The sequence below is a fragment of the Larus michahellis genome, chromosome 1 (genome assembly GCF_964199755.1).
Source record: "Larus michahellis chromosome 1, bLarMic1.1, whole genome shotgun sequence".
In the NCBI taxonomy this organism is placed as follows: Eukaryota; Metazoa; Chordata; class Aves; order Charadriiformes; family Laridae; genus Larus; species Larus michahellis.
The window spans coordinates 159,042,765-159,067,667 of record NC_133896.1 but is presented as its reverse complement, the minus strand read 5'-3'; the positions used below and the strand labels follow the sequence as shown (position 1 = coordinate 159,067,667).

At 37.2% G+C, this 24,903-nt stretch overlaps 1 protein-coding gene across 4 annotated transcripts in view; it reads left to right on the top strand.

Moving 5' to 3' along the window:
- Positions 1-24,903, top strand: part of MYO16 (myosin XVI) — a 400,883-nt gene that overhangs the window by 227,232 nt on the left and 148,748 nt on the right. For all 4 annotated transcript variants that reach the window (XM_074561661.1, XM_074561651.1, XM_074561671.1 and 1 more), the window contains 3 exons: positions 427-532; positions 4,574-4,691; positions 11,907-12,054. In XM_074561661.1, the coding sequence (XP_074417762.1) occupies positions 427-532; positions 4,574-4,691; positions 11,907-12,054 (372 nt within the window). The remainder of the gene's footprint in view (positions 1-426; positions 533-4,573; positions 4,692-11,906; positions 12,055-24,903) is intronic.

Below are 24,903 nucleotides of genomic sequence, written 5' to 3'. Positions count from 1 at the left end.
TACCGTATTCTACATTTTCCTTTCCTTCTGACTCCCATCATTACCATAGTACTATTTCTCCATCTGCAAAGAGAACCAGGCAGCATAAGCGGGCTCCTTTGCTGGATGGAAGATAAAGGAGGAGATAAACTCTTTGCTATAAATATCTTCTTCAAAATGGCTTGAAAGCTTTAGGTTTGATTGACTTGGCTTGTAGTACAAGACAATATAGCTTGAAAGCTCTGATAGCCCTCGTAGACAGTCAGCCAGTCTCTCATGTTTTGTTCTTTATTATTTGCCGTCCATAAACCTTCTGTTATTTGAAATGAAAGTTTGACTGTGATATGTTAAATCCATTCAAACAGAGCTAGCAGAGAATATAAATAACATATCAAATGTGAAAATAATGATGATTCCCCCCTCTCTTTCCTGCCTGTCATCTTGCAGTGGAGAAAGTGGTTCTGGGAAGACTGAAGCCTGCAAACAGATAGTGAAGCACCTCACTTGCAGAGCCAGCTCCAGCAGAAATACCTTTGATACAAAGATAAAACATGTAAGTAAGCATTCTGATCACTGAGTAGAACAAAGCAACAATCTGGCCTCTTGGATAGGCAAAGACATTTGAACTGTAAGGAAAAAGGCATCTGCTATGCAGATGTTCATAAAGGGTTTGTTTTCACCATTGAAGTCGAAGGAGGCTTCTTTTCTTGAATTGACCTGTGAAAACGGGAACAGGATTAAGCTCACATTCATGTGATGAGAGGAAACCGAAAAGTGGAGGCCAGTTCTGTTTCTATATGTTTTGGTGACTTTGGAAAGCAGTGTTTCAGTGAATAGGAGACATTTGTGTGATAAGGTACTGTCTCCTAAATGTGTACTAATTGCCTTCAGTAAGTAAATAAATTTATGTTTACGGTTGGGGTGGTGTTTCGAAGGGCAACGAAGCTGGTGAGGGGTCTGGAGAATAAGTGTTATGAGGAGCGGCTGAGGGAGCTGGGGTTGTTTAGCCTGGAGAAAAGGAGACTGGGGGGAAAACCTTACTGCTCTCTACAACTACCTGGAAGGAGGTTGTAGCCAGGTGGGGGTCAGTCTATCCTCCCAAGTAACAGGCCATAGGACAAGAGGAAATGGCCTCAAGTTGTGCCAGGGGAGGTTTAGACTGGATATTAGGAAAGATTTTTACACTGAAAGGGTTATTAAGCATTGGAACAGGCTGCCCAGGGAAGTGGTTGAGGCACCATCTCTGGAGGTATTTAAAAGACGGGTAGACATAGTGCTTAGAGATATGGTTAGTGACGGTTTTTGTCAGCATTAGGTTGATGTGTGGACTAGATGATCTGAAAGGTCCCTTCCAACCTAGGCGATTCTATGATTCTGTGATTCTCTGGACGGTATAAGAACTACTGAGGCATCTGAAGTAATAGTATGTGCGACAGAAACTGGAAAGTTGCAGGAAAACTGCAGGGACTGAACAAAGTTATATGGCCCAGTATTTGTATAGTAAATATATTTATGAAATAGGCAAGAGTTCTGAATATTTGCTCAGTCATATTTAATTCCCACAGCAGAACTGAATTCTGCCCAGTGTGTAACATGAAATCATGAGAGCCTGCTTCATGTATGAAGTGAATTTGTCTCCTTCCTAGTACATTGTAAATGTAGTTTTTGTTTGACGGAACATTGCAACTCGTGTTTCATTGGTACAGCTGTAACACTACTATAAAGGTTCATACTGACATTTTAAATTATGCTGAACCCTAGATTGTCAATTCAATTCAAATTCTTTCAAAAACTTGCCTTTCCTAATGAAAATTGTCGTCTGAGATCCCAGTTCAGAGACAGATTTACACAGAATGTTTTAGCACAGTCTGCGTTGTCATATCTCAGTTCTGAGTTTCATACTTTAAAAAACCAAACCAAAACAAAAAAAAGATTAGGCTCTTTCACCTACTCTGGTGACCTTCCTCTACAGCACTTACACTTGATCCAAACTTTTGCTTGCAACATACATGATGTTCAGCAGAACTCTAGAATCGTTCATTGTGAGGTTTTTTAATAGCATCACATGCATCATTCAAAACACACTGCTTTCTTCCTGAATTATACATGATTCAGTCCAGAAGGATGATAAAAAAGTGTCAAAAGTACAGCTGACACCAACAGACAACCTCAAATCAGGATTATTGGGATGTGGGAAAGGCTACAGTTATACTGGTTCGTAGTTTGTACATTCCAGCTGGTAAGGGAGTAAAAGTCCTGTGGATTTTGGGTGGATTTTAGAAAATGGTGTTTCATTTGTGTTTTCTGAAGATATTAAAAAAGCCTGATGACACTGAAAACACTGTAACTGAATAAGCTTTAGCTTTACTTCACTTTGTGTAGTCATACAGTTGCTGTGCTAACGTGTTTTTCACGTTACTATCTGATTCATTGATTATGTTCCTAAACTGACACATTTAATCTAGGTTTCACATAACAATGTTAAGAATACCCTTGTTATTTTTTTCACTTTTTTGATTTAAATTTTGAAGTCTAGTGTTACAATAATACCGTTATATAGGAACAGTACACTTCAATTAAAACCCAGGAACCAGATCTACAAGTGTTATTTATTTCTACTGTGTATTTTTTCATTTACTACTTACACAAGTTTGCTTAACAGTTTGGAACCGATCAGGCTGTGAATGATATTCAAGGAGAACTCCAAAATTCATGTCAGATCCTCCAAGCCCTTTTCTTTCCTAGAGTTCAAATTAAGTAATGAGTAGAAGAACTAAGTGAATAAGCAACTGAAAACTGGTGCTTTGGATACAAATATGGCAGCAGTGGGAATCAGGAGGTGTGGGAAGTAGTATTGTCTCTGCTGCAACTTCTCTCCTGACCGCAGGAAAATTCCCAGGGACAGCCATGATGATCAAGTGCAAATGAAATAAGATGCTGTCCCCAGTTAAGAAGAGGAATGAGTGTGGGAGGGGGCTGACCAGGCCTAATTTTCTCCGTCCAAAAATTAGTTAACTTTGTAGACTACTTTAACCTACTCTATATCTATGTAGTAAACCGAACAACAACCCCTAACGTGCAGTTGTTACCCTGCTCCCTGACACAGTTTGAATCCCAAACAGGCCCTTTGGCCACAATTCAGCGGACAGCATGTGCCAGGGGCCATTCACAACAGTATGTCCACCCTATTCTGCAAAAGAAGGGGTAGGTGTCTGAATGTGAACCTTAACACACCACTTACCATAGATGATAGAGGGTCCTGCTCCTGGTCCTGTTTAGTTTAATAGTGTAGATCTAGCCGTACACGTCAATGAGTCTTAGTGCAGGCAGAAAAGAATCATCACGTATTAAGAAAAATTAGTTGCCTTTTGGTTATAGAGAGATGCCTTGTAACTAGCTTAGATGGGACACCTGACTGCAGACAGCAAAGGTAGATGTAGCAGATCCCACCCATGGGGAATTAAGTAGAGCTTCTGGTTTAGTTGCCTTTTAAGCTGCTTTAACGAGCACAATAGCCTGGATTCATTCCTGCTGCAGTTATGCATAGTAGCATTAAAGTTAATAAAGCTGCACGGGTTAAACCAAGTGCTGAATTAGTCTAAAGAGCAAAAGCATCCTAAACACTACTGGAACCAAAACTATGCTGACTAGTTTTCTGCTGCCACCTACTGCACACATAGCTGGTTTAATTAATAATTCTGAAGGGTCTGATTTTTAGAGCTTCTGTTTTTGTGATAGGAATCACATGTTATCTGTGCCACTCCACAGCCCTCTTCCCTCCCCAGCTAGGTCATCCGGCTCCAGCAAACCACTGTTATATCAGAACACCAGTGTATTTGGACCACAGTGCAATCAATTTCTTAGGATGCAACAGAGGAAAGTGCTGAAGGGAATCCTGCAGGGTGTAAGGGGTGTAAGAAACTAATTACAAAGAGAAAAGCTAAATACAGAGAGAACATAGAATGAAGATGGCCTATATAATGCTTTTTTAAAAAAACCTCTCTTTTCAAAATAATTGCTGTGACCATGAAGATGTAACATGGAAATGCATTAGTGAGACATGCCATAAAAAAGTCTGAATCTATTTTTTCATCAGTTTTTCACCAGTATAATGCTGAAGTAATTCTATTTGAAATCAATAATTTATGCCATCTCTGGCATCTTATAAAGCTTGTAAATTCCTTTGGTTGGTCATTAGCATCGACTGACTGCAAATTTACACGCATAGCTGCCTTCAAAGATTCTAATCTTTTTGCTAAGCATGCCAGCTCTGGGCATATGCCTCCAGTCACTTGTATCTGAACTACCTGTAAGGACACAGCTCACGTACAAGCCATTGTCTTGTCCCTTCCATTTATAACTTCCACTATTCGGACAGCACTTTTTTTTTTTCTTTTGAGCTACCTTACTTTAATTTCTATTTAAAAAAAAAAAACCAACACAACTTTGAAGGATTTTGTCAAATTCCAAGCTGAAACGGTTTTCTTTTTTTCCTTTTCTTTTCCAGTTGTTCATAAACCATCCTCACTGATGTTTATTAAAATATCCTCCTGTTTGTTTCCTCTCTTATCACTTCTTTACCATTGTCTTGCAGGTAAACTGCATCTTGGAGGCCTTTGGCCATGCAAAGACACCCTTGAATGATTTTTCCAGCTGTTTTATAAAATATTTTGAGCTACAGTTTTGTGAGAAGAAAAAAACATTAATTGCGGGTAAGTATCATTAAATCTGTTTATTTTGGTATCACGCACAGTCTAGTAGGTCGGGGATCCCGGACTGCCGTACACAGACTTTGGCCTCAGTGGCCTTAAAGTATGTGAAAGGGGCAAGGGGGTTTTAAGAAGTGTGAGAGGAACATGTTTAATAGCGTGTGAATTCACGGCTTGTCAAGAGAAGTGTGCCGTATTAGGAGGGAGAGACCTGTTCTGTGCAACCACTAGGTGGCAGAGAAGGACAAGAAAAAAAGTAACACCACCGATTCCTCTTGCACTTCCCAGACAATCAGAATTCCCTTTACGCGTAAGAATAACAAACTCTTAACAGCTATGTATCGCCTTACTATAAAATAAAAGTGACAAAGAGATTAATTTTTGCATTTGTATCTAATATTGTATTGGGTATTTTAAATATCCCGTAAATAAGTGCTAAACTCATCTGTGTAGGGCAAGCAAAATACCAGTATACTCTCTAATACTGAAATTAGAAGTAATTTATTACAGCTTTGAGCTTCTTCTAAAAGAACTGGGGATGACACTGATGTTTATTCTCGTCAGAGGTAAGATAGCGTAGAATTTGTGCCTGCTTTCAGAGCAAGTGGGAGTCTGCTAGTCCCCAGTGAGTGTTTATTAGTGTGAAAAAATGGATGTTGGGCAAAACTTCAGTTTCATTCTGAAAATTCTGATCTTTGGAGACAGTCAGGGGGAGGTTTCATTTCTGATCTGCATAGATCATCATAAAGTTACCCTGTGCTAAAGTGCGAGGTGTGTGCAGAAATAACTGTACACAGACAGTTTCCCACACTGATCTTCCTGAGTGGAAAAGCCGTGTGGTGAGACACACTTTTGATCCAAGCAAATTGGATAAACATTTCCAAAACTACTAATTTTTTACCATTTTACATGTTTTTATGCTTTCAGAAGAGTTTCCTAAAAATATTATTTGGAATAATTTCATAGTGGGATTATATTTCATTTTCTTGAGAGAGTTCACTGTACCCTAGCAAATACGTTTCTTCAGTGAAAATGTCACTGAGTGGGAAATTACTGTCACTTTTCTCTGGTTTGTTTTATAAATATAGGATATTTGTAAAGAAAATATAAAAATAAAAAGTGGGGACTTTTTGTTTCGTTTATGAGCTGTTGTGGGAGGAATATAAAGAAAGTGATGTAAACATTAGAATGGACTGAACAGCATCTGAACGGAGCTTGTAAAAATAAAGTTCAATCCCTAAAACTAACATTTTATAAATCCTTTTTATTGTATACATTTTATTTGGGAATATTTAGTTATCAAAATTGCATTGTGTGCATGCTTTTTCTCTTTTTGTTACACACACAGAGCACAAATGCAAACAGATGAAAATGATACTCATTTTGAAAACTCAAAGCATATGAACATTAGGAAAGGCCAGAATTGAAGTTGTCTGAGATACTCTTGGATTGCCTTGTGTATACAAATTTAATGCTGTTGTTTTTCCACCCCACCCAAGCTTCTGGACTATATTTCCTCAGTGATCTGCTACTAAATAGCTTGTTTTCCCTTCATTCATCCACGTGTGGCTTGTGCCATTTTATTCTGTTCTAAAACGAGAATATTCTGTGTTGCTCTTCAACATTTTTCACTATATGAGCATTTCAGAAATATAAACGTCTTCATTTTCACAGTATTTCTGACCTAAGGTTGTGTCCTCAGATGAGGAACGGAAGCCTCAAGGCCTCCAGGCCACATGTTCCCACAGTTTTGGGGTGCCTTGCCTGAGCTTGCAGCGATTTGAATGTTCAGGGAGCTTTACCCACACTTGCCAGTTTAATTCACAACATTTGTCTGTGAATGCTATAAATGCAGAATCAGTTAACCAGGCTCTTGTGTCAGTTTTCTGGTACACTGGTGCTGTGTTTTTATCACTTTCAAACCACAGGCGTTAAATGAGAAAAATCTAGGGGTAGTCAAGTCCATTAACAAACATAAACAAATTACTTACCTGCCCTGCTATTCCCCAAATATTTAGGAACTGAATCAATTACTCTTACCAAATCTATGGTAGCCAAAGGTTCTGTACTTTACAATCAAGAGTGAGAAGCCCCAGTGCTTTTTATGTTTTTCTAAGTTGCAGTTGCTCATGCTGTTTGATTTGCTTTGTAGACGTTGCCTTTTCTAGGCCACTGCTAAGCATCGCTTCTGAGTGAATTTGTCACAGATTTACACCGCCATAAATGAGGAAAGAATCAGGCATGTTGTCTTTGGATGGTTTAAATCCCACCCAGTGATTCTCTGGATGTATTTGCAAGATCATTTGCAGCAGTATTTACTGTCTTGCACTGTTTAAACATGAATTTAAAATGTAAATATGCAGAGCACCTGATTCTGCTGAGACATGACTTTATAACTCATTGAGGCAAACTGGGCTAAATATGTCTGGTTTGTAAACAATAATCCAAGTGACACTAGACTGCCTCCATCAAAGGGTTTAGGTTGTTTAAACTCCTTAACAGACAGATCTTAAGGGCGGAGATACAGAACAATTTACTAAGGAAAGGGCATGCAAAGTATATGTGTATGTTTTTATTATAGAGGGCAAGCTCAAGGTAGCATTCATTGCACTGAACATCAGACAGCGGACATCAGTGAAGTTTCTGACAGCTCATTATGAAGTTCTTTTATGCCTAGACCCTGGAAACGCTCCAACTTTTGTCACATAAGGTTTACACTTATAGCAGAAAGTCCAATATACCTACATAACAAAAACATTGGTCCTAATTTTCATCTACAGGCTTGATGCAGTCTTTCTCCTAAACTGGATCTTTGCCATGAAGTTTTGAGAACAAGAATGGAGCTCTTGAGTGTGGTTCTACTCAAAGCCAGTACAGATACCTGTAGAGTTTTTATGTGTCTTCTCTGACTCTTGGTTCTGATGAGATGTGCTGTGATGTTGAGTTCAAATGGGAGTTTTTCTGGGACAAGTGGCTTTGTGGTCAAGTACCTTTCATTGCTTTAGTCCAGTCAAACAAGTGGAGAAGGAATAACCCAGATTAAGTCATTGTTCTTTGTGACTGGATAAATTAAGGCAGTGGGAACTCGTAAAAAGTCCTACAACAGAACAAATGCAGAATAAACTCCAGGCCAGTGATTTAAGTTTCTAAAATAAATTCATACCTAACAGAACTCAAAGACTGATTTCTGCCAAAAAATCATAATCATACATAGATGATGATTCATACCCACTGCATAGTAGTAAAAGACAGATTATTTATTTATTTCCTGAAGTAAAATTGCTGCATTTTATTTTTAGTTGGAAAGGGAGAGAGTAAATGGTCTTTCAGGTAAGTTGACTTAATTCCTAAGATGAAAGGTAAGGCTTCTGTCGGTTTCCTCAAATTACTAAAAAACAAGGTTAGGAAGAGAAAATAAAGCCTAACAGACTTATTTCCTGCCTTGCTTTTCAGGACTTACTTTTCTTAGTCTTCACTTTTTGAAAAGCAAGGCGTGTTTGGGTTTTTTTGTTGTTTTTTTTTTTTAAGTTGCACTGAAACGGAAAGATCTAATTTGATTTTTAAAAAGAAGGAAAATTACATATTTTCCTGTGTGTGTTACAATTTTTTTTTATCAATTAAAAAGTTCCAGACATTAATTTCTTTTTTTTTTTTGTATAAGAAAGAGTGCAGCCAGCTAAGCTCTCTAAAGTGGTTTTGTACTGTATTTCAGCTCTGAACTTTCAAATGTTGTTTTATTTGTAGCAATAGCTGTTCTTAGGACAGCATGGTTTCTGAGAGAGAGCAGTGTAGTTTTTCAAAGAATGCATACCTGGAAGAAATATTTCACTGACCACACTTTCAATACAGAGTCCACTTGCTGGCTCGGTAGCTGCTCAGTGGATCAAGTGATCTGTTAAAGGAAGTACAAATTCCCTTGTGCCTGTAAGCACAAGTTAACATTGCACAAAAATGACAGACTTTATTCTGGACGTCTATTATTTTTCCCTTTTACTTCACACATAGATTAACGAACATATAATTTTACTTTGTAGAAAAGCATATTGCTATGATAGTCTTATGAGTAACTTCAGCTCCATTAAGGTGGTGCTGTGTTTGATTCTTGCTGATCAGAAGCGCTACTTTTCTTAACAGCTCTTCCCATTGCTGGAGATGCTGACTGAGATGAACTGTATTTAGCCTTATTAAAGTGGGTGACTTGAAGTACCTGAAAAGGGCTGAATTAATTTGTGTCATCTAGATCAGTGGTGTTGCCCGTTATTAAAGTTAAATGTATTAATTAATCAGATAGATGACCTCCAGTAACATTTTTCTTGCTTTTATTAATCAATGAATGTTAAAAAGACCAGAGTGATAGTTATGAAAGCCTTAGTGAATATCATTGCACACAAAAAAAAAGTTATTAAAAATTAGTAATGGCCTCTTTTCAAATTAATTGATGGTAGGGTTAGTTTTACTGAGAAATAAGTTACAAGTACAATAAAAGATGGAAATCATCCTTCAGGTTCATTTATTCTGTTTTACCCTGTAGGAATGGCAGCCAGGTAGTGATTGATTCTGATGAAAGCGTGTGTCTGGGCCAGTCCTGCCATGATAGGTTAAGATTGCATTGCTTCAATTTGCAGTGTGCTGCAAAGTTACTGGAGCCAGAAACATATCCTGCTACCAGCTTAATGGTTTCCCAAGTGTGCCTTTTTACTTCCAGCACAGTTCTTTTTACCGTAGTGTAGCAACAGAGGGCTAGATGGCTGATACACAATTTCTCGTAATATAGGTTCCATAATAGCAGGAGTTAACTTCTACTTTTTGTAGGATGGTTAAATGGGCTAGGTCGTGTCTCCTCGGTTCAGCAAGTCAGCCGTACAACTCTTCTCTCAGTCCTACTGTCTCTTTGGTAGCTAGAACCCCAGGCGTGGTTTTGGTTGGCAGCACATGTGTCAGGCCACCATGCCTGTGCTGTTGTGTAAAAGAAAGGGTGGAAAATGCCCCTGGGTAGTGTACCACTGACCTTCTGTACTGCTTAACTGGGATGTGTCTGGGATGGTTTGGCCTGTGCAGGGTAGCACTTCGTGAGACTGTGCATAGTTACACTTAGTTCAGGGTCAGCACTTAACTGCTGAGATCTTTCTCAAAACAATATGTTCAAGATTCATAAGTTTTGTTTCCCTCCATTCTTGAGGAATATTCTCACAGCCTTATACACACAACTGCAAGTAACTTCAAGTTTGCTGTGTTTAACAGTATAGACAGAAACTTAGAGCTCTGCAAAAGATAGGAAGATACTTAGGTGAAATTGAAGATGTAATTTCCAGACAAATACAGATGATATAGCAATTACCAAGCTAGCTCTGAATGAGCTACTGTGGGTGTTAGCAGTTGTATGGTGACAGGAGCATGACATTCTGGCTTCTAGCTTAACCATTAGGCTAATGCCACTACCATGCTTCTGATACACACGCTGACACACCGAGATCTAACCTGCATAACTTTGCTCGGCATTGCATTGTGTGATACCTTTGAGTCCAAAACTGATTCTGAAAATACTGTTTCAACTACCCTCATCTTTCGAAGTCTTTAAACTCCCGCTCTGCCTTCAAACTTCAGGTCTCTCAGGCATCTGAAGTTGCTTATGCTTAGAAATGCAACAAGTGCAGTTTTGACTGCACTGAGTAACTCAGTGCTATTTTATGCTTAAACCCAGTTTCCTTCAAAAAAGTAAAAAAAAAAAAATTAAAAAAAACATGAGCTGCTCAAAAATGGTATGTGTTTAGAGAACATAGTTATTGTGCTACCAGATGCATATACCAATATTTTCTGCCACTTGAATATTCAAGAACTACTTCCAGTCATAGAGGAAGGAGTCTTAGATGAGTTGGTTGTCATCCAGACTGTGGGAAGCTATGGTTTAATATCCTCCTCAGCTTACAGCATTTCAAACATATAGCTCCTCTGCTGCTAAGTGTGCCCAATCCTCTAAACTCAACAGTTTTTTCCCAGGTAAGGATGCATGTTAAGACCTGGTGAAAGCTCTGACATATTGCAGAGGTTGAAAAGCATAAAGCTGCAGCGGAATGTACCCCATCCTGGTGGTGGGGGTGCTCAGTTGTGTGTGAAGAGTCATGCTTTTGGTCTTTGCACAGCTAGAATTCTACAATAACCAATGATGGGATTAAGTATACAAATGGTGGGGTAAGTGGCAACTGGAATCAGGTTCTCGCTCACAGCAAGGGCCCTGACCTGTAGCTACCGGTAGCCACTCCTATATTCTCTTTAGCCTGCTGCATCTGGAACTGCATGGTGGTGTACACTCAGTGGAGGGCTGGAGTAACCTGCCCAAAACAGTGAATCTCCCTCTGTCTCTTCACATGTACCTCTAAAATGCCTGTAATCTGGTGAAGCAAGTGAATGGATCTGAGGGTCCAATATTTTCTGTGCTTTGCCTCCTCAGAACCTTTCTGGCCTGTAATCAACATTGCTGTAGGCAAATCGTGGTTAGGTGCATCCTCCTTCACCTTCTTCCCAGATGTGCTTCATGTGCTAACATGGCTTCTCATTTGGCCGGCTCATCATAGCCTTTCTGAGATGCCCATGTTTCCCAGGCACAGGTTAGTGAGCTTGTTGGTGACCAGTTCTGCAGAGAATTGGTCTCTTTGTAGCCATCTAGAAGTAGCCATCTAGAAGTTAAGTGGTTAATCTAAACTATTAATCTGAGTGTTCTTGATTATCAACAGAGAAAGAGGAAATGGTTCCAAGGCTAGTTTTTCCAAGATGTCTTGAATCTCTTTTGCATCCTTCTCTCTCCATGAAGAAGGAGCTTGGAATAAATGCCAATGCTCAGATGGCTACGCATTGGTGAGATGACTAATAGCTTGTCTCTTAGAAGTTCTTGCCAAATATGACAACTGGTTCCTCAAATAAATAAAACAGAGTACAAATTAACATCATTATCTTTAAAATTAAGTCATTTTGAAGATAACGTAGGACAGTAAGCAAGTAAGGTAAGACAATTGTTTCGCTAATATTAATGGAATTAGGACTTTATATGTGATTTATGTAGAAAACCATGGTAGAATGAATGGTATTGTTTTTATGTGCTCACCTTAGACTGTTTTATAAGAAACATTGTTCATTCTTCACTGCTGCAATGGTGAATGATTTAAAATACATATTTAGAACAATCAGTATAATGATGAATTTATTTGTTTGTTTCTCAATCAGCTAGGATTTATACATACATGGTGGAGAAGTCTCGTGTCATTATGCAGCCTCTCAACCAGAGTAATTTTCATGTTTTTTACTTGATGATGGATGGGCTGTCTGCTGAAGAGAAATACACCCTGTACCTCAGTAATTTGTCTGCACACAGGTAGGAAAACAACTTTATATTTAGTATCAATATTGTTCTTATTTTAGTGCCTCTTTGCTGTTGAGGTCCTTCCTCCAATATTTAACATGTGTCCTAACCTCCAATGAGATCTGAAATTGTTTATTATTGAGTACGTGTTCATGAGGATTTAATTATGGAGTACAAGTACACCCTCTTAACAAGATCAGAGTATTATGTCCATTAGGATTATTGCCTTAAAGGAGAAAAAGGAAGGAAACTTCTCAGCTATTTTTCCATCTTCTGTGGACTAGAGTAGGGCTGGTTTGGTTTTTTTTCTTTCCCCTGATGAAACGTTTGGTCTCCAGGAAAAAGTGTTTTATTATAACTAGACTTTTCTTATGGAATATGTTGATTTTCGTGAAATGTCACTGTGTAACTGATAATTCCATTTTCATTTTGGTATTTACTTTACTTCATATTATTAAGAAAAACCAAAATGGAGTTTTGACTGCTTTGAATACAAGGATAGGATTCAATACCCAATGCCTAAAATTAGGTCTTTGTGTGTGTCTCCACATGAGCTGGTTGTCTTGGCTCCCATTTGCAGTCAAAGAAGATTGAGTCCCTACTCAGCTCTATATAGAGTTACATGTAGATGTGTGCTTCGGGGTGAACTGAACCACAAAATATTGCTTCATAAACTGTGCTGACTACATCCCCTTTAATAGTAAAAGCTTAAATATAAAGAGCTGTATATAGATGCCGAAATGTAGTATGTTTAAGCCTGAATACGCTCCTAAGGCTGAATACACTCCAAAATTTTAATATAAGTGGAAGTCTCTGTTTTTTCAGGAAATTTTGGGAGTATCTCAATTTTTTTTAATTCAGATTCTTTTCATTTTCCTGATTTAGATCATTTGGCTTGCTTTCTTCAGTCTTTCCTAAGAAGTATCTCTGAAATGAGAGAAGCCTATTTGTTATTAATTATCTTCTCTTAAATTGGCTAAGATTATAATGAGTATAGTGAGTAACTGTAAAAAGACCAATAGTAATTCAAATGATGTAAAATGAGTGGTTTGAGTTTTTCATATCTAAGCCTTTTTCCCATGGATTTTTCTCACAACTTTTTTTATCTACTTTTTATACTACTCTGGGTAGTACTGGAATAAAATACTATTCCTAGATTTGGGGCCTATAAATAGAAAGATACCACATTAATGTTTGTAGAAAAAACTTACTTCATCCTGATATTTTTTGTTAAACACAAGTCTTCATACTACTGTTGTTTGGTAACGTTTAAGCTTTTAGCACTTCTGGTTTTATACAGAATAACGTAATGCATTAGCTCTGAAGAAACCTGAAGCTAAGTTGCTTTACTAAAAATGATCCACTTCAAAGGGGGGGGAGGGGAAGAGTTAAATTCTGTTTCAAATCCTTTGAAGGCTTTGAAGACCAAAAGGATTCTGAGCTCCTGATCATTAATTTATTCTTCTTCTAGCAAAAGTTGTTTGGAATCACTCAGTTTATTCACAAAATGAAACAGTTTGAAGTCACTTTGCAAGAAGCTCCAACAGGAAAGAACTTAGCAAAAACCTGAATAATTAGATTCACATGAACAAAGCTTTATCTGATAAGATATCTGATAAGCATCCAAAAAGAACAAATAGTATTTTTAAATAGATGTCTGAACATTGCAGTGCCAACTCTTTAGAAGTAATTTATAGCGTAACATTTGCATAAAGCTGCTTTTATCAATAAAGCTCTGCTTTGGCTACGTAGAGTAGATTGTATCTTGCAGTATTGAGAGAGTGTTTGAGCCAAATATTTCTTACCTTAAACTCTTGACTGTAGTGGTTCAGTGGGCCAGATCTTTCTTGATTGATAGAGTTAAACTAGGGGTGAATTTCTACTGCATCAAACTCATACATGAATCAGGAAGGCAGGATTTGGCCTTTGTTATAAATTCATTATTTCTGGCTTAGTCAAATTTTGATGAGATCATATCATTCTGGTAACATCAATAAGTGAATTTGTCATGTTTTCTTTAAGCAAGTGTAATCTTGACTTTAATAGTAAATTTAATTAGATAACAGCCCTTTTGAAACGATAGGTGGTTCATGCCCAACTGTTTTTTTGATAATTTTTCTGTTCCTCTTTGTGTCGTTTAATGTTTCACCTTTATGTAGAAGATTTAACAATTTTAGTAAATAATGGCTGTTAAGATCACAAGATACCCCTATTTTTTCATTGTTTGCTTAAGCCGTGTCAATATGAGAAATGAGACACAGCATTGGGGTTTTATTCTCATTTTAAATGAAAGTACCTTAAAGAGTCAAAGCAGTATTGCCAATAGTGGTTATTGTTAGACTTGATGCTGAAAACGGTGAGAGGTAGTTCATGTATTAAGGAGTATATAATCCTGAATTAAGAGTTAATGTAAATAACTCTAAGGGGAAATCCCTCCCCTTTGGAGTCACTGAGAGTTTCGGTAAGGCTGGGGTTTCACCCCAATGTGTAGAGGGACTTTTTGGGTTGTAATTCTGTGGTGTTTGGTGCCGTCCTGAGAGGGAGCTTCAGCTCAGAATCTTAAATGTTCTTGCAAGTATTATGGCTGCTAGAGCATCGTATGAAGACAAATAGCTGGCCACTTTCTATTGAACCTGTATACAACTAGGATCTTAAAGTAACAAGCCATCTAAATCTATGTAGGGAGGGATCTGAATGAATACATCTCCCACCGTATATGCATGTGGGTCATGATGGATAAAGACAGAAGCAATTCCTGAAAGGTAAGACCATTTTTCAAGATTTAGCAGGGGGAGCAGGTCAGAAATGGAGAGGCAGTCTCAAAAGGGCAATTCGAGGCTTTTTGATTGACAACTGTTCCTGTGTATTCATTATATTTTGAAGCTGATTTTTATCATCAGATCCTTGGTTGAAACTTCCAAAATTTCTATTAACTTAGAGTGTTTCAAAAGAACTGCAGAACTTTGTTTATCTTGATGATGACGTGTAATACAGAGAGATTAGAGGTTTGAAGTTATATTCTCAATTTGCTCTTGCTTTGCTCTTGCTTTTTTCTTTTGCTGGGTGCAGATACAGTCCAATACTGTAAGCATTGCTTTTCTGGCATGTGAAGTTTAGCTTCATAATAAGAGTATGTACTAGCTTTTCTAGCACATTAACTTTAGCCTCATAGTTACAGTAGGTACTACCTTAGTGATGGATCTTGCAACCAGAGTGAAACAGAGTGCAAAAAAAGAGAGTTGCCAGTGGTGATAGATCAGCTTGTAAACAGTATTCAACTCTGGTGAAGAAAGGGTACTAAAAGGAGAGATCAGAAAGACAGGAAAGAAAAATGTGGGAAAAATCTTACAGAAAAAAGTAGAAAGACCTGCTTTTATTATTATGGGCCAATTGCTTCATATTAGCATTGATATTCCAAAGCTGTAGTATATATTACAATACAAGAATGCCTTTGTGTAATAGGTGTAAGAAAGATACTCAAACCTACAGTGATTAAAAATCATGTCATTACATTTGTATATGTATATTAGAAACATAGCTTGAGGCTACTTAACTATAGAAAATGATTTCAGAAGCGATGGTGAGTTTGGCGGCTGTTCAACTTGATGTCACCATTTTCAGTTTAAACAAGGCTGCTAGTTCTGCTCATTGATTGCACTGTTACGGCTTTTGGTAGCGTAGGTGAACTTGATACAATGCTCTCAGTATTGCAAGGTGATTCTGACAGGCGTTTTTTAGTCCTCCCTTGTAATGTCAGATCTCTGTCACCCAACGTTTATAGATGAAACATACCGCTTGTAACAACTTCAAGCTGGGGAAAATGTTAATATACACATTCATGCAAAAGCCGGACCATGGTCAGGACGTGCATTTTGTGTTTGTATTTTCAGACTTCTGTTCCCAGATGTGCAAAACTTCCCTTTCTCCCATAGAATAATGATGTGCACTGCAGTGTGTTCTCTCTCTGCCTGTGCTGTTTCTCTCACCCCTTAAAATGCAAAACTGTTCTGCAACAACAGCTGTAGATCAGTTCACACAACTGATGTATCTTCTTTTTACAATTTTTCAGTGCAGGTGCCCTCTTCACTGTCAATAAGAAAACTTTCCAATAATTTCATCTGTAAAGTAGTAATTTTAGTGAAGTGATTGATTTTCTCATTAAAATCTAAACTGATCAGAACCTCTTTGCTTGATGATTGAGGAAATCATTCCCAACTCTAAAGGATAAGGATGATCTTCAAAAGGGGCTTAGAGATTAGTGAGGGAAAGTGAATGGTATAGTAGACATTTTTCAGAAGCATTAAGTGCAAAGCCTTATGTCTGATTTTTTTTATGCGCTTCCAGTCATAATCTTTTCTAACAAGCACTAAAACAATTTGTGCAAAAGGGTGATCATTCTAGCATTGTGCATATTGATCGCCACTCTCCCTCACACACAAGAGCTCAAGATGAGAATTTTCAAGATTGTGAGTGACCACTTACTCCAACTTTCCCTGATTCAACATACTTAGGAGGCATTCTCTTAATTTCCTAACAGCTGTGGGGATAAAGCCAGGAAGATATCGCACGTTTTCGTGCCTTCTCTCTTTATTTTCTTTCTTTTTATCTTTGGATGCCATTTTCCTTTCCAATCATTTGATTATTTTTTCATTTATACATAACAGAAACACGTATCAGTCTTGAAAATAACAGTTTTCCGTATCTGTGCCATTTGTCTACAACTGTAGCTGTGGCAGTCTAATGATACAAGCTAAATTCATAGAGAAAAGTGTTTGTTTTTTTAATTAGTCCCACATAATTGGAAGATTAGATATTCTAGGGATGTTTCAGTACTCTGATATTCCATGCTCTTTCCGTGTATTCCAGCCTGACAGATCACTTTTTTCTCATAGATATTAACTTTGATTTAAACCTTCAGTACCCACATAAAACCTAGCTATGCCCATAAAAATTCACAGAGGTGGTTACACAATACCATTTCGATCCCTTTCCTTCACAAATTACTTGTTGCTGATATCTGTGTCTGATGACTAGTGGGATATCCAAACAAGTGGTAGACCTGTCTTACAAAATTGGTTGGATCTAAATACTATGAATGAAATAACTACATCAGGAAGGGTTACATCAGATTTTCCCATGGGTGGTAGTCCTGCCATCCTTCATTTGTATATGAAGTGCCAAGTTACATCACTTTGCTAAACTGCCATTAGACTTTGTGTGCTGAGACTCAGCATAAGTTAGTTGTACCGAAATTCTCAGTCTCACCCCAATAAAGTCTAGTGTTGAGGCTCTATGAACTTCATTGTTGAGAATCAACTTTGTTTTAAAATCCTGCTGACAGAATAAAGCTCCAGGCAGTCAGGAAAGTGGCATTCATTGTATTTAAATTTAGGTGGAGGTTAAAGATAAGACTCAGAGGTTCCTCAGCTGTGTTTCCCTTTTCCATTGTGGGAGGTATGGGCACAGGAGGAGAAAAAAAGCTGTGAAAAGCTTACCGTGCCTGCAGCTGAATGATCAGGAGGGTCAAGTCCTTCTAGTTCTACTTGTCCAAAACCCCTTCCTAATTCTTCTGTGCAAATCGTAGCAGCCTATCACTTCTACTGTTCTTTAAATATTATCTCTTCTCAGACACGTCCAGGGAAATCATACCGTGTGAGACTTCTGAACCTTGAAATAATTCTGAAATGCTAGCGACAGTTTTGCTAGACCTCCTTTGAGTTGTGAGTTTTCAGTGCCTTTTCCAGGATGCGGGCAATTCTGTGTAATGGCCAGAGAGCAGCTGGGGCAGTTGCTGCACTCAGCAGGTCCAGGGATGATGAGTGGGGTCAGACACTACCCAGAGAGCTGGGCAGGGCCATGAGGATGGGGACAGGATGTGACCAGGCCAGGCCAGGAGCCCACAGGTGGGGGTCAAAGGGGTATGTGGCTGGGTGCAGGAGTGGCTGACCCCATATCAGGCCAGCACCAAGGCCCAATATCTGAGCTCAAAAGCTGATTCTGAGCCAAAGGGGGTGGGAAGAGGTGGGCAGGGTCCCAAAAAGGCTTCTTGCATAGCCCAAGCAGCTAAACCCTTGAGGGTTTTAGGGGGCAGAGGGCATTCAAGAACCCTGCAAAATCATAAAACATCCTTCATCAATTTTTGAGAGTTAATGAATATCTATTTTTTTTCCCACGTATCAAAAAACAGCTAAATCTTCAAAGTTCTCTAGTAATTGTTCTCCTTTGCATATGTATATTTTCTTCAATATGTGTATTTTCTTTAGTATATTGCCTGTAAACTTGTACTTAATTAACATTTTCAATACATGGTAACTCTTGTGACAGCAGTTAAGCTAATGATTAAATTCGTAGTTTGTCTGTCACCCCTAAGATTTTTTTCGCCGTGGATCTTTTGGCATTTAAGTTCTCAGTAAAGGTGTGACTGAAGAAGAAGAAAAAACCTGAATCGGTCTCCCACTTCCTTTTCCTTTCCCAACCTATATTTTATCTTGCATTAAATCATACAGATAACGCATCACTCGTTTCTACTTTCTTTATGTTCATTTTTCTGTACTTAGCATTGATCACCCTACTAACACACAAACCAAGACCTTCAAAAATTAGAAGTGCACTTGATATTTTATGGAGGATGAGGAATTTTAAAGACTGGATGACTACGTATAGGTGATTCTCAAAGGCAGTGTCTGAAATTTATCATCTTGCTATTATCCTACTGCAACATACTTCTGTAATGAATGCTGAGTAGAAAGTTAGTTTTCAAATTATTATACTGGAATTATTCTAGAAAAAGTTTTACCTTGCTAGAAGTAACTCTGGAACACTCTGAGAAAAAGCTATCTGTCTTTGAGTATCCAAGCTAAGTTCAATTTCATAGCTAATACAATTGATTATTTTTTTTCTGCTTCTAAACATCTTGCATAACAGCTGGCAGGTTTAGAGGTGAAATAAGATTCTATGAGACATTTTCTGAAGTAATTAGAATTTTTGAAACTATTTCTTAGAAGTTCAAAGGCAACATGTATTGTATTTACTTTCTTATATCTTGGGTGTCTCAAAGTGATATGCTTTGAATTTATGTGTGCACACACACATGTACACATAACAAATGTATTTATACTCAACTTTTTTTTCCATTTCTCTGCTTCTTCCATGTTCTCTCTTATCTTCCAAAGGTCTCTAAAATTGGAAACGTAACATTCAAGCTCTGGTTGAACAAGTAAATCTGTATTTTTTTGGTACTATGCAAGTTTTCCTGTCCTAACCTGATTACATACAACACATTCCTTTTCTCCAAAATGCTTGCATTTTAAATACATTAACACTTCTAAGACAATGCAGTGATATGCGAAAGCTACGTTTATTAGCATGCCGAGACACCAAAAGACCATTGGGGTATAAAGACTTTTCAAGCAGGCTTGACAAACTTTCTAAGTAACGGGGTAATGTGAAGACGCAGTTTCAAACACAGATTTCAAAAACCGAGGGAGTTAAATCTCAGTTAATTTTTCTGGAATTCATTTCAGTACAGTGAGATAATATGGATAGGTGAAGCCCTAAGTAAAAGTGAAAATAGTTATTTGTTTGTTTGTTTTTTAAACTATGTGGTAGCAAATAATATAAAAATTCTACACTTCAACCAGTCTATATCTTCCTGATATGATTTACTTGTATCTCAGCTGTCTAGTGAAAAGCTTTAACTGTGAACATTTGTTTCTTAGCTATCCTCATACAATACTACTGTCAAAATCTGATTCACAACCAGTAGTACTATTTTAAGGACAAGATCTGTAGATTCCGAATGAAATGAGGTAATTCCATTTACTTAGATTCCAGTGAGGTCTGACAGCTAAACTACACCAGCTAGTTATTAGAAAGGTAATGGAAAAAGGAGAAGCAGATATATTTGTCTGAGATTCTGGAGCAGGTTTAAACTTGCTTCAGTGAGTTTTATATATATGTAACCAAGAATAATTTCAACATCAAAAGAATTGTCTAAATTTTCTCTGTCTTTTGCTTTTGTTTTGTTTTATTTACTTTTGCTGCATACCATTTATTCTTTTTCTGTTTACCCTGTATTTACTGATGTCTTAATTTTTTCCCTGATTTTTTTTTTTGGAGGTTGAATCTTCTTTACGGTGTGTAATAACATACGTATATTCCAACAAAGTATTCTTTCACATAGTTTTCTTCAACATGTTTTTCCCTGCCCTCTTGTAACTTCAGCCTCCACTTTCCTTTTATTTCAACTGGCAACAGTCTTTACTCCAGTACTCTTACCATCTTCAGTTTTCCTTTGTGCTCCTTAATCATGCAGGTTTTCTGAGTAAATAAGGTTCATGAGATTATTTCACTTCTTTTATTCTTTTTCCTTCCCAGAAATGAACAGGAATTGAACCAAGAGGAACATTTTCTTTTCCTTAGCTCTCATTTTCTTGTCCTATTCTTTCTTTGAAATTCAGGCTCCATTAATCTCTTGGAGCATGATCTTCAAGCGTCAGTGTTGTTCTTTACACTTCAAAGAAGGAAGAGTTGAGAGGCAACACCAGTAAATGGCTGATGCGTGTGATTTGTTATGCTGGGTAGTAATAATCATGACTAACTAACTCAGTTTTGTTGAGGACGGACACCAGAAAATATAGTATATGTTGTATTAAGATACATCTTCATGTTTTAAAGTAATATTGATTAAACAACTAATTTTATCTACTTCTAGTGTATTATTTTACAATACGTGTTTTCAGATATATCTGAGATGTAAAAATACAACAAAGTGTAATTAAGTTTGGGGTTTTTTGGATCCAGTATTGATTTTTTTAAAGGGTTACTCTGTGATCTAATTCGCCTCACTTTCCTAATTCATGTGCTTAAATTCAGTTCAGCTAAACTCTTAGATTTAGTCTTTCATATTTTAGGTTTAATCTCTCATATTTTAACGAAAATTAAATGGAGCGCTAAGCAGCCTGTTAGTGTACATAAGCTAAGAATTTTTTCAGTGATTTTTAACAGGGCAGGTATGATGACTGGACCATGTGGGTTAAAATTTCCTCCCTAAGATCATCATGTGCACCTTGATATTCAGGAAATAGCTAAAAATAGTGTCAGCATTAAAGTTAATATTATACAGGATCTTTCTGAAAAGTGACTACATTTCCCCTATCTTAAACCCCCTCTTTCTGTGAGATGTTTGTGGACAGTTTTGTCCTACAAGAAACATTACTAGAAGGTTAGCAATGCAATTACAGACGATATAATCAGGATTGCAGCTTAGGTTTTCAAAACAAACCTGAAATATTCATTTGTGTCATCTGCTTTATTTTGCAAATTAAGTGGTTATTTTTATATTTGCAGATACCTACACCTCATGCATAAAGTATATCTCTATGTTATTAACTTTATTTCACAATATTTGTTTTGAGTGTCTGGCTGTGCAGTTGTTTTGAGTGGTTCATCCTGAATTCAGGGTTAGTTAAATAGACACCTGAGCTCTTGCATTCTAATTACATGTCAAGATATCCAAAACAGTATTTTTCTACTTGAAAGCAGGGGTACCTTAGCTTTGGATTTTGATGTTTAATTTATTGATTCCAGTTTCGACATTAGCTCCTTTTGACATTACTGCTTTATTCCCAAAGGATCCTTGAAAAAAATATAGCTCCAGTGATTTTTAATAATCATTAATTTACATGAAATCCAAGAATATTTTTTTTTATTTAACAAAGTAAAGGTAGTAAAATAAGTCTGAGACTTAGCTCAGCGTCTTTGTCGTAGGTCCCAAGTGGACTTGTTATTTGTCTGGTTTTCATAACAAATGCTATGAAAATTCTGCTTTGTTTGAGAGTGTAAATCTGGAACTCATATTCCTTTGGGTATTTTCTTTCATTTGATGTTAACAATCACCTTTTCATTGTATTATTCTTCATACATATTGGTTGAATAGTGACAGAGGATGTTCAGCACTCCATTGACAGACTCTCAGAGGTAAAGAAATCATTCATTATGATGACCTCTTTTCAACAACTGTTTTTCTCTCCATCATAATTCTAACAAGCCAAAGGTGTAGAAGTAACTATGTATAAACGAACAAGTGAGATGTTTTTTTCAGGAATAAATTGTATGTTTAGAGTGGCATGGTAGAGCCAAGGCACTCCTCCTTGTATTTCTGTATTGTCCTAAAGGGACTCAGATATCTGGTAATCTTTGGTATTGTCCATTCTCTCAGTGCCAGTGAGCAGTTCAGAACCGAAAAAATAACATCAGACCATATAAAACCATGTTGACTTTTGACTTTCTATAGCTCTAGTCAGTTTGCTTCTGCATGTTTAATTTTAATCCACAAACTTGCATTTGCTTTATTTGACTTGGCATGATATCGTTTGCAATTTCTTCCATTGAGAGAGGCTTTGTCTTTCTTGTCTCCTTTGGGGTAAGCATGATATGGAACCACATGCAGAAAGTAAGAGGAGAATAATCTGTCTGTGGCATGAAAGTTAAAGTGTAGGAGGCGGGAAAAAATGAAATCCGTTTAATCCAAGAGAAAGAAACAAACTTGGTAATTAAGAGCACTGGGCTCTACAGAGTTTACTGAAGACAGAACATATATCTGTCTTAGTTTTAAAAGAATACTAAGGATACAATAAAAAATTGGTTGGAATAAATTGCTTGAAATGGAGAAAGAAAATGCAAAAATAAATACAACATGAACCAGATGACGTTCCAATTTGTTGTGAATTCTGGTGATGAGCACCTTACATCTTAAAGTTTCTGGGCCAAGTTCAACCTTTTGTTAGAAAAAATAAATCTCCAGAGATCTGTGGAAGTTATATCTATATTGAGGTTAAATTTGGTCCTCTGTTGAAGAAATTAATTGCTGACTGTTTAGGCAGCCCACCACTGTTTCACATCAGACTGAAAAAGGATGTAGCTCCAAGGGATGAAATTGCCGTAGAAACCCCAGCTTAAAAGTAGATGTGATTACTCACTTATAAAATGGTACAGAAGCCCATTTGGCTTTTAGTTTAAGTACAGAATATGTCTCTGCACTTTACTAGGATGCTAATCATCTCATATGTGGGGGGAGATTCAGTAGATTCATCTCATGAAACCACTTAGCTATTACACTGCATAAATCTCGAGCAATAATATAGTTCTGCAATTTATATTTCAAAAGTCACTCTTAGAATCATTCTGATACAATTACTGTAGATGAGTTTCCAGTCAGGAATGGCTCATTTAAGAAATTGTTATTGGCATACGGAAGCCCCAGTCATTGAACCCAGCTCATCTCAACTTAATGTTAGATCTAAGAGAGACGATACCTCTCACCATTGTTTGAACTTACTGTCTTCACTGAGCTCCCTGAGCTACCTTGAATTTTCACTGCAGTGGCATAACTTTACAGTTTACTTTAGCCATCTTTCTCTGGGAAAATCAGGCAAGGTCAACTCAAAGTGTAGCATAGTTTTCTTCCTGTAGTTCTTTCATTAATCATAACTCAAAATGACCTCTACATTGAAGTAAACCTGATTGTGGCAGGTTAGTGCCATTCAAAGTTCCATTTGATTCCTGATGGATGTGCACATGAACTTTTAGTAGTTAAAATATAACTACTCAAACTGAGTTTTGTCTGAAGTCAGTAAACCAGTAAAAGTCTTCTGAATATGTTAATTGAGTGCTAATATGAGGCAGTGTTAGGATCTCAGTTTTATACAGCTCCTAAAAATGGCAGCTCCATCAGTCTTGGCTTCTCAAATTGTTTTATGCAATATAATGCTGGACAGAATGGTGCAGGAATATCTTGTACTGAATCACCTGTTACCCAGATGATCTTTGGAACTTCTTTATTCTGCATATAGGTCTTGTTTATCTCCAGTTAGTTTATGACACATCTCTTGGAATCACGGCACAAAGTGTTATTGCTGCAGCTTAGTACAGTACAATATAAATCGTATGAAACTTGATGTACTCAGTGGTTGATATCAAAAGTAAACAAAAATACTTTCAAGTATAGTTTCAATAGTTTCAAGTCACCTTTACTTGTCAGCCGACAGATGTAAAATAGTACAGGGGTTTGGGGGATGCTTAATGATTTTCACGCATATATTAGCCTATCTAACCAGGGAAAGCTGTATTTTTATCAGATCTGTGCAAACAGCACTCTGGATCAGACAAGGATACACACTGGGGAGAGCTGAATGGGAGTAGTTCAGAGTGTTTCAAGGAAAAAATACGTATGAGGTTCTGTGCTTCCTCATATGCCATCTTGATCTGTGACCTGTCTGCTAATAAGGCCTTTGCTTATCTGATTTGAAGTTTCAACATTTCTTGAATAATAGTAATACAGATGAGAAAAATTGTTAGAACAAATCCAGTTTGCACAAAGAACTATTCAAATCAAGAAAGTCCTATGAAATAAAAAACTTAGAAATTTTTGCTGACTGAAATGATGGAATAGGGCACTGAAACGACGTAGAAATACGATTTGACAAACAAACTGCATTTGTAACCATAATTGTGGAGAAATGTAATTTATGGCTTATTGCAAATGCTGGTACCTTCTAATTTCTGCTATAACCTTTATGAAGTTTTAACATAACCAAATCATTAAATGGGTAGAAGTCAGTTTACCAAGATGGTGTTGCAGCTTAGTATTAAACTTACACAGTAATTGCAGTGGTTTTTTTGACACTAGTACACTGACGCCAGCTTCGTGATCTGTTTTGTTCACCCAAGATGGAGATTTCGAAGACTAATAACAGTGCTAATCGTTTTAAAAAAAAAAAAAAAATCTGTGGCCTTTCTCAGTAAAACTTAATAATAAAAATTATTCCCATTATATAGGAAAATCATTTATTTAGTGGAATA